Raw genomic sequence first — 10,829 nt, forward strand, 5'->3', positions numbered from 1 at the left:
ACAACAAGGACACTGACTACAAAAGAGTTTTCTTGCCAAAAACTAAATAGATAAAAATAATATAAGAAGGAAACAAGTAGTAAAAATGATTATTTGATTATATAATATATACGAGCATCTCCATTCCCGGGGCGCAACCCCATTCCCGGTCTTTTATTCCAAAAACGACTTTTTATTCAAGTACATGTAATATTCATGACTGTTTTACACCTGTTTAATCATTAGTAGCGTCACATTTCCAGAAAGAAGGCACAAGAGTTAGAAAATTCGCCTTTTTCATGATTCCATACTTTTTTGACAGTTCGAGCCATCAGAGTTTTCGTGATAACAGGGCTGATTCTTAAATTAATAATCTGGTAATCCACACATATAATCTATATTTATATTTGTGTCGGATAGCATTTTGTATTCTGCGAAAACACTCTTAAATGTGCCATTATCTAAAAACCCACCTACCCCGATATTATATATTTTGACGCGCAACACCCAGCGGGAATTGGATTGCGCGTTTACCACCTGTGAGAGAGAAATGCGCATCAGTCTGTCAATGTCAGCAGTTGCATTAGAACTTCAGGTTTACTGTTGTGTGCGATTTCAGAATAAGCTAGAATGTTGATACAAGTTAAAGTGGGATGTTTTTACACGTGAAGGCCGTGAGGCAGCAATAAGAGATAGAATAAGAAATAGCAAGCATACCTCTACTATATAAAACTGATAAATCAAGGGACGGAACTCGTGCAAGCTTAATTGCACTGATTTTATGTTGCGTTTTACGACATTTCTCTGTCTGTTTGTTTGTTTGTTTGTTTGTTTGCCTGTCTGTCTGCTAGTGTTAAATTGACATATCTGTCTGTCTACCTCTCAATCCATCTGTTTTTATGATACCTAAATGAATGTGGAATTTATCACATGATGGGATATGGTATTTACTGGGTTACATAAATTGTTTGTACATAATACATGATATTTAGTCAACATCTTGGCTGTCGTAGCTAAAATAGTTGTTAAATACAGTACATACAGGTTGAAACGAACAAAAAAGTATGGCTGGAGAATTGTAATCTAAACATCGATCTAGTTTCATTATAAATTCGATTGTTTTGCCGGGATATAGCAAATACTAGTATTTGGTAAAGTACAAAACATCTGATTAGCGAAATATGACATAATTTAACGGATTGTTTTAATATTGCGTCTGTTTTTTTTTTTTTTTTTTTTTTTTTTTGTTTTTTTTTTTTGTTTGTTTTTTTTTAATTTTGTTCATTGCTATGGTAACTAGATCTGATTCTGCTATCAGTATATACACTATAACTGGACTGGAATTTTTGTTGCACTCTTTTAATACGGATACATTCGCTGTACGAATTTGACTTCTGTCATTTTCTAGGAACTAGATGTCAATGGCTCTTTGGCCACTCAGACACCAAATTCACAGTGTCCTGAGGAATATTGTAAAATTCTTCTGTCATAGTACCGTTGGGTCAGTTGGACTGTTGCGCCGCTTTCATTCCAAATGTCCCCTCACTGGGCCTTTTGGGTCGCAGATCTAAAATTGCTTCTATAAAAACTTCGATATGCAGTCACACACCTGCATACGTTAACTGATCTTGTTGTATAACTGGAATCCTGTTGATCCTTTTTATTATCAAAGTAATCTACATTATTTCCGTCAATTTATGACATAAAACATTGTTTCCCGACGTCCTGGTGCACGTTAACGTGAATGTGCAGGGCTTGCGTGACGGCCTACGAAAGCTGTGTGGAGAATTCTACACCTGGGTAAAGCAAAAACACTTTTCACCACATGTTCTATTCTTAATCAAACGCATGTACATATAGGTCAAATGTCTGAATAAAGTAGGATTTAATGAGGAAATTAAAGATGACATGGCAAATTACAACATTAATTTGGAATTTTAATTTCACACGTGGTCTATATTTGAAAGTCGACTGGATAATTGGCGAATATTGCTGTCGTTTCCTTATGTCATTTATTTAACGGGCAATAATTTTAAGTGACATAAATCAAACGCAGATAATAAGATTTAATTTGGCAATTTCATACAATAAAACCGCATGTTTTAATTGGACATAATTTAATACGAAATGAGATAAATTTATTCCAAAAATAAATATTCATGACAATAATATGACATGATATCATTTATAACATATTTTGTTTTATAAATCAATTATAATTTGATATAACAGTGTCAATACATTTTTATAAAGGAAAAAGCCAAAGCAGTTTATGTATTTGTTATCGTTGCTGCGTGCGTGCGTGCGTGCGTGCGCGCTTTTTGTTTTGTGAGTTTTTTTTTTTTCTTTTTCTTTTTTAGCTCATCTGATTTTTTGAAAAAAAATGATGAGTTATTGTCATCACTTGAGCGGTTGTCGGCGTCGGCGTCGGCGTCGGCGTCTGCGTCGGCGTTGCCTGGTTAAGTTTTATGTTTAGGTCAGCTTTTCTCCTAAACTATCAAAGCTATTGCTTTGAAACTTGGAAGACTTGTTCACCATCATAAGCGGACCCTGTATAGCAAGAAACATAACTCCATCTTGCTTTTTGCAAGATTTATGGCCCCTTTTGTACTTAGAAAATATCAGATTTCTTGGTTAAGTTTTATGTTTAGGTCAACTTTTCTCCTAAACTATCAAAGCTATTGCTTTGAAACTTGGAATACTTGTTCACCATCATAAGCAGACCCTGTACATCAAGAAACATAACTCCATCTTGCTTTTTGCAAGAATTATTGCCCCTTTTGGACTTAGAAAATCAGTTTTCTTGGTTAAGTTTTATGTTTAGGTCAGCTTTTATCCTAAACTATCAAAGCTATTGCTTTAAAACTTGCAACACTTGTTCACCATCATAAGCTGACCCTGTACAGCAAGAAACATAACTCCATCCTGCTTTTTGCAAGATTTATGGCCCCTTTTGGACTTAGAAAATATCAGATTTCTTGGTTAAGTTTTATGTTTAGGTCAACTTTTTCTCTTAAACTATCAAAGCTATTGCTTTGAAACTTGCAACACTTGTTCACCATCATAAGCTGACCCTGTACAGCAAGCAACATAACTCCATCCTGCTTTTTGCAATAATTATTGCCCCTTTTGGACTTAGAAAATCATTTTCTTGGTTGAGTATTATGTTTAAGGCAACTTTTCTCATAAACTATCAAAGCTATTGCTTTAAAACTTGCAACAGTTTTTCACCATCATAAGTGGACACTGTACATCAAGAAACATAACTCTATCCTGCTTTTTGCAAGAATGATGGCCCTTTTTAGACTTAGAAAATCATGGGTAGGACAATATTTCTATTATACAAAAAAAAATCAGATGAGCGTCAGCACCCGCAAGGCGGTGCTCTTGTTTTCTCCAGGATTTGTTTTTGTACTTTAACCACTCTTAAGCACAATACAAGCCTACGATATAAAGAGAATTTTATGCTAAAAATATTCTAGTGACAAAATGGTCTTTTTCGTTTAAGGGATTTAATAAACATTAATTATTTTCTTCTGCAAAGAAAAACACCTGTTAAAACACTTTGACTATTTTATAATCGCGCACTGTAAAAATCTCACCTTTACAATAATCTCAAAGGCGTTCAAAAGTTTGAAATTTGTCTGTTTAAATCACAAAAGAAAAATTTAAAATGTGTCCCCTGAATTATAGAAAATTTGATAATTACAGTTCTAATTTTAAAAAAACTAGGTTACGGTCGTCATAAAATTGTCATTACAGTAGGTCAATGCTAATTTCTAATGTATTGTTTGCATATGTTACGGCGTATTTAGAATTTTTAAAATAGTTGACAATACCTATTTTTAGAATATACAATTTTCCTTCATTTTTTTTTTTTTTTTTTTTTTTTTGGCTTCGTTGTAATCGCAAAAAGGTAGATTATTAGCTGGAACTGATATGGAAACTCTTATTTATACAAAGCCATTTGGTCATTGTTTATATCCGCTTTGATTTCGATTGATGTTTTATGATTACTGTCAAAACAATTCTTTATTAAGAGATTGATTACGGATATACTTTAACGCCGAGCGCCGAGGTGCGAATTATTTGCGGCTAAAGTTGAGATAATCTGTGTACCCCTTTTTCGCTCTCAATGGATTTATGTTCTGTTGAAATTTCTTGTTTAATACAAAGATATTATTTGAATGAATCCCAAGGGGTGTCCGGAAGAAATAGGAGGTAAAATTTGTCCATCCATCCAATTTACTAAACCTGTATTTTGTTTTAGAAGGGAAGGGTTGTGCTTTGTTTAGAATAGTATTATATTTCAATTAGGGCATACAGTTTGATTCTTTTTGTCACGTGACAAAGTTGACATGGAACGTAATTCTTAATAAGGCAACGCAGGCGTCTTACCGTCCTATATGCAACTTTATCACGCAACGAAGCTTGATATAAATGGAAATGGGCTTGTCAGGAACACAGAATCTCCGTTTACTTCATTAATGATCCTCCACGAAATTCCTGTAACGTGTATATGAACAGAACAGAACAGAATGTTTATTAGATAACGTATACAACATTGTGTACATAGTTATTGGTAAACAATTTTACAGCTTACATGGTTGGTTACATAAAGGTTATTCATTCTACTAAAAAAGTGGGAAAAAAGAAAAAGAAAATGAATACAGGTAGATAAGGTACTGTTAACAGGAGAATGAGATTACACATGTACATAAATGAAAAAGAAGAAAATAATGATATTACTGTTAGCAACATAGATATACATTGAAACATGTATGATTAGAATAAGCTATCAAAGTAAGCCTTACGCAAAATTAAGAATCAGTATATGTACATTGTACATGTTATACATGTATATAAAGGGAAAAAATGCGGGAAAAAAGGGCTTAATTCTTAGCAACATGAATATATCTTATGTTACCAAATTTTGTCATACACAGATTAAAAAATCAGAAAGTGAGCATTGTACATGTTATGCATTTTACTGAAAAATACAGGGAAATAAAGACATATTATGATGGCAGCAACAATGTAAAATAAAATTAAGGAATAAAGGTGTATTAAAACGTGTTGCGAGTTGACATTAGATTATTTCTTCGTGTTGTGGCAAGTTTTAAGAATTTAGCGAGTCTGATTATGGTGGATTTTTTTATCACATTTAAGTAGTTCCACAAACTTGAACATACTCGGACGTACTCGATAATATTTTTCTATATGGTCTCGGCGTATATCGGAGAAGACTTCACATTTGAGCACAAAATGAAATTCGTCTTCTATATCGTTAGTATTGCATAAAACACATATACGTTCATTTCTTGGGATTCTGTTTCGACCGTATCTATCTTTTTCGATTCGCAAATTATGTGCTGAAATTCTTAATTTTGTAAGTAATGATTTTAAACTGTTTTGCCAGACAATTTCCAAATATGGTTCAATTTTTAAGTCACTTTTTATATGTACGTATAGGGTATTTAATGTATTATTTCTGTTTAGGTCTGCAATCCACGGTTGCTTATAACAGTCAATTACTCTATTTTTAAAAACTGGGAGAAAAATCCTTGGGTCTACGTTATCGGGGTACAGCCATACTTCTGAGAACCCATATTCATCTAGCAATGCCTTTACGTTGTACACCCAATTTTTTGTTTTATGTTAATAATACTGTTCGACGGCATTTTTGTAGACCGTATCTAAAATAATATTTCTGGTATGTATTAGTTTTAACCAGTATTTGATAATCTGTGTGTATCGGTTTACGTATAAAGGATAGCGGTCTAATTCGCCATAGACGGCAGCGTTACATGCACTGACTTTTACACCTAATATAGCTTTGCAGTACTTCAAGTGAATTCTTTCTAGCTCTTTTGATTTTGAGAAGCCCCAAATCATACAGGCATAATTCATTATAGACCCAACAAAAGTATCAAATAGTTGTAGTGCGATGCGCGTGTTTACTTCGTATTTTTTAACATTAATAAGTAACAGGTTCATTGCGCGGAGAGCCTTACCAACAATATACTGATTATTAAGTACAAATGTGCCTGTATAGTTAAACACGACTCCTAGATAGTTAAAATCATCGACTACATCTAATGGTACTCCATTGTAGTACCACTGTTCGTGTTGGAGTAACGGCCCTCTTTTGCGGAAAACAACTACTTTGGTTTTAGACGTGTTTACCTCAAGGCTCCAATTACTTTCATGTAATCTGTTTAAACTATTTTGTAAATCATCAATCGTTTTACCTATTATTACCATGTCATCGGCGAACAAGAGGACTATTATATATAGTTCGTAGAAAGAGATACCACAACCTGGTTTTTCTTGCAAGAAAACTTCAAGATCCTCTAGGAATAGAGCAAAAAGTGCTGGTGAGTTGTTCAAACCCTGCCTTAAGCCGATTGATAACTCAAAAAAATCTGAATAACCAGAGCAGTGTTTAATGCATGATTTCACTATAGTATACATAGATTTAAATGATTGAAGTATTTTCCCATCTAACCCCATGTTAAATAATTTATACCACAGAGCATTCCGGTACACTGAATCAAAAGCTTTCTTCAGGTCAATAAATGCAACCGGAAGTCGGACATTTTGATGAAGCATATGGTTAATTAGATTATGCAGTATATATACAGCATCGACCGTACTGCACCCTTTTCTGAACCCGAATTGGGCATCAGACAATAAATTGTTGTCGTCAAACCATTTTTCCACACGGGATGTAAGAACACTTGTATATAGTTTTCCAAGGTTACTCACTAAAGTTATTCCACGGTAATTATTATTATGTGTGTCATCACGTAAAAAGGGGCCAGCTAATTTAGACTACTGCAGGTAGCGGTGGCATGATTGTGACATGCGAACTTTCAATTTGCCAAACAAAAAAATCGTGACGCCAAACAAAGTTCACTTTTTCACCCTTTTTCTAATTTTTAAATTGCGAGAGAAAACCGATTTATTTATTTTGCGAAAAATTGTTGGGTTTTTTGTTGTTGTTGTTTTGGGGTTGTTTTTTTTTCGTGGTTTTTGTTTGCTAAAAATACACGAACAACTGTGTTTGGCTTCGCTAAAAATAAATTCACATATCACCTTTATGCCAACGTAGCAGGCCCTTTTTAATTCTAGAAAAAAAAGTTTTCAGGTGCATTCATATAGTTTATTCATATGCATGTGGCACTTACATAATTGTTTGGGAATATGAAGTTACACGAAGCGTTTTATTTTTGACAATAGATAATTATTTAAATTATAAAGCAAAAAGTCGCTCATCAGATGGTCTTAATTTAATGAGATGACTCAGAAGTGTGTGTAAAAGCAGAGACAAGTTAACATCACTTTGTCATTGTTGTACTCGTAATAAAACAACATGTATCATCTTTAATCTTTTCTTTATTTTATTACAAAACAAAAGGCTTTAATACATCAGAAACGATACATCGGTAAAACATGCAAATTTATGACTAAACAAAATGTAAATGAAACTGCGAACACATAATGAGTAATAAGTCCAATGCATGAACAATTTTGACCGTTATCCTAATTAAATAAAAGTTCATAAACATTCTGACGTATAAAAAGACAGCAGTTGCTTGTTCTCGTGAAATGACCAGCATTTTACTATGCCGCAGTTACTCACATTGTGAGCTATGTGTGGGTGATGAAAATGTCATAAAAAGTACAGTCACCTTAGAAAATATACAAAACAATTTATCACGCAATGACCAGTCGAATTAAAAGCTTATGTTTAGTTTATTAAACAACAGTCTGATTCAATTAACAAAATTTTCTTCTTTCCCTAATCGCATTCCTCAGATTTAGTCACCCAAAAGTCACGCAACTCTAAGCAGTTACTTAGTACATTGTACTACAGACGTATATCACATGTCCGATATATAAACTCTGGCTGTCAATAGATGTTGAAGTCTTTATTCTCCATTTAGACAACTTAATGCGGCTCATTTCAGTTCGATATTTCAAGCGGCATACACTTGTCACACTAATTATCTCATCAATATTTATTCTACTAATGACCAATTAATGACCAGTTAATTTAGTGTATTGAACAATATGATCTTGATTGGGAGTTAATGACTAGCACTGACAGCACGTCAAGTCCATGTCCTTACAATCACAGCACACAGTGAAGTCCAAAATACGACAGCGACCCTTACAACGGTTCACGAAATAAACGGTGCAAACCGTATGTCTCTTTTCCTTGACATTAATCATGTCTCTCGAACGATTTTAACTAATCAGTGAAAGTTAATGTCCAAATATTTGTTATTCCGTATTGTACGTAAGTTCCATATCGTGACCACACCAACAAACTTCCTCGCCGTCAACGCACGAGGTTCCTCCGAAATGACGTCAGAGACGTGCCGATTTCATTCTGTTTGGGATACAGAATTATGGAAAATGAATGTCATGATCTAATGTTCACCTGCCAAGAAGTTTGTTTACAATGTTGGTTTTCTTCTTCCTGTACTTGAGCGCCGCCTGGGCGACTTCTGAGAAAAGCTTTTTGACGGATTGGTGATGCTGGATGGAGCATTCAACGTAAGTGACTGCTCCTATCGCTTTAGCTAAACTTTCCCCTTCCGTTTTAGAGACCGGCATGTCGGAGTCGTACCCAGCTGTGTTACGCAGGTCGGTCTGAGTGGCTACAAGGACTATAGGCTTTTTCCTTGTCATGTTTGGTTTCATCTCTGGTACCCAGAATTCCTTGACACTCTCGAAGGAATCTCTGTCCACAGCGGAGAAGCAGACGACAAAAACTTCGCTGTCCTCGTACGTGAACTGTCGCAGACTGGCATAGTCATGCTGAAAAAAAGAGAAAGTAGAACAATGTAAAATATGATTTTATAGTTTAAAAGCTCTAACACAATAATGTAATGTATGTATACATGAAGATGAATAACCAAATGTGTAATAATATCACAATGACTTCTTAAGTAAATTGGCTTATCAGTTTATCCGAACATTGCAATAATTTTTCTATTTTTCAGTAATAATAATAAAGATAATAACAGAATAACAATTATTTTATCTATATTGTACATATCTACTTGCTAAACGTGTTAGATTTTGCATAACATATTTATTCATATAATAATAATCACATTAAAATTCTAAAGAAAAGATTTAAACTTACTTGTCCGGCCGAGTCAAAGATGCTGACAGTGTATTCATCCCCGTTCACGTTAGTTTTGCCTGCATAATTGTCAAATACTGTAGCAACATAGTCATGTGGTGCAGACAATTTGGAGAAAGCCAGTGACAGACATGTCTTGCCGACCATTCCATCCCCGACGACAGTACACTGGATCATATTTCTGGATTCTTCAGATTTTGCAGTTTTCACAACCATGTTTAAAATTAATTAAGTCCAATTAAAACAATAAGTCCGATTCAAATTAAATCTTTAAACGCACTACTTGTAGTCAGCTGATTAAACAGTTGTACTATGAACGCTTTACAGACGACAATGATAGCACGTTACCTGAACGCGGTATTTATAAAGGTAAACCTGGTCACATGACACATGCGGTAGGAGATTACGAAGATTATACCCGATCACCTCGCTAACAGCTGACTGTGTCCTATGAAATACTATCAAACAACCGGCCTCCTGCCAAGCGCGATTTAAGGACACTTCAGAAGATTAATCCTATGGACGTGTCGTATAGAAAAATATTGTAATAAAAGTGATTTAGAATTAAACAGTTCATTTCAGTATAACGTAGATAAGGACGAACTCCGAAGTTCAGTACAGGATGACATGGAAATCGTGCTGGTTCAGAATCGAAGAGTTTGATGATTGTAGTATAATGAATCAAAAGACATAAAGCTTTTATCTACTAAAAAAACGAAAAAAAAAAAAAAAAAAAAGAAGCCGGATTGCAAAACCACGGGACCTCCGTTCCGTTGCTCCTTGGAGTCTTAAAACCGAGTCACCTCGTTGGTGCTTTATACCTTGCACGTTAAAATGCCATGTGGAAAAAAAACTTCTATAATTCGAGCGCACTATTCCGAAACATTTGCATTTCTAAAAATTAAGTCAGTTAATGCCCTTTTTATAACACATTAGCGTCGATATATAACATACACACAGGAGTCTATAGATGTGTCTATTTTACCTCCTGGCTAAAGATCTACTTTTGTCTTAAATTTAGGAATTAACAAAAGTCGCAGTTTCAGCCCCTGAAGATCAAGTACTGTCTCTCAGGTTAGATACTCACATTTCTCAAGCTTTAAAGTTTATTTAGGTTTTGTAATGATAGAAAGGGTAATTCTAACACATGACATTGTTGCAAATCATTAATTGTTTCGAGACTTTCTTTCTACTGTCCTTACGGAAGAATATTATGTCCAACCTACTGACCCAGTTCATAAATAGTTGGATATACATGCATATTTTCAGCCTTTAATATTTTATTTTCTTTGCTCTCTATTCATTATTCGAAGCAAAACTTAGTATGCAAAAGAAGTGCACCTGCCGATTAGTATAGGCTTTTCTCCTGTCAAGTCTTAAATGGAAACCAGGAAAAGGTATGAATGGAAACATAAAGTGTTAAAGTTATGACGGAATAGAGTGAACTCCCTCAGTCATGTCATTATATTCGGTCATAAAATCCACTGGAATATTAAAACATTTGTTATAAAGTAAGTTGAAACAAAGAAATATCGCGAAACCGGAAACAGCAGTCAGACGACTTTTCAACTTTTATACCGCCTTTTTAATCGTCTGCAGGAAGAACGTATAATGTGCGTTTGTGTATTTTTTTAGAAGTCACTTTTATATGGCAAAAAGCAGTAAAACCTTTTAAATTCTTAAATAGAAT

General features: G+C 34.3%; 1 protein-coding gene across 1 annotated transcript; it reads right to left on the reverse strand.

The window, feature by feature from the left end:
- Nucleotides 1-7,359: 7,359 nt before the first annotated feature.
- On the reverse strand, nucleotides 7,360-9,479 carry LOC123531506 (cell division control protein 42 homolog). Its single transcript, XM_045312549.2, has 2 exons — nucleotides 9,140-9,479; nucleotides 7,360-8,808 (listed from the first exon to the last, which is right to left on the reverse strand). Exons 1-2 carry the CDS (start codon nucleotides 9,353-9,355, stop codon nucleotides 8,425-8,427), a joined length of 600 nt encoding a protein of 199 aa, XP_045168484.1. The 5' UTR covers nucleotides 9,356-9,479; the 3' UTR covers nucleotides 7,360-8,424.
- Between the last annotated feature and the right edge of the window lie 1,350 nt (nucleotides 9,480-10,829).

Source organism: Mercenaria mercenaria, chromosome 1, assembly GCF_021730395.1.
Source record: "Mercenaria mercenaria strain notata chromosome 1, MADL_Memer_1, whole genome shotgun sequence".
NCBI lineage: Eukaryota > Metazoa > Mollusca > Bivalvia > Venerida > Veneridae > Mercenaria > Mercenaria mercenaria.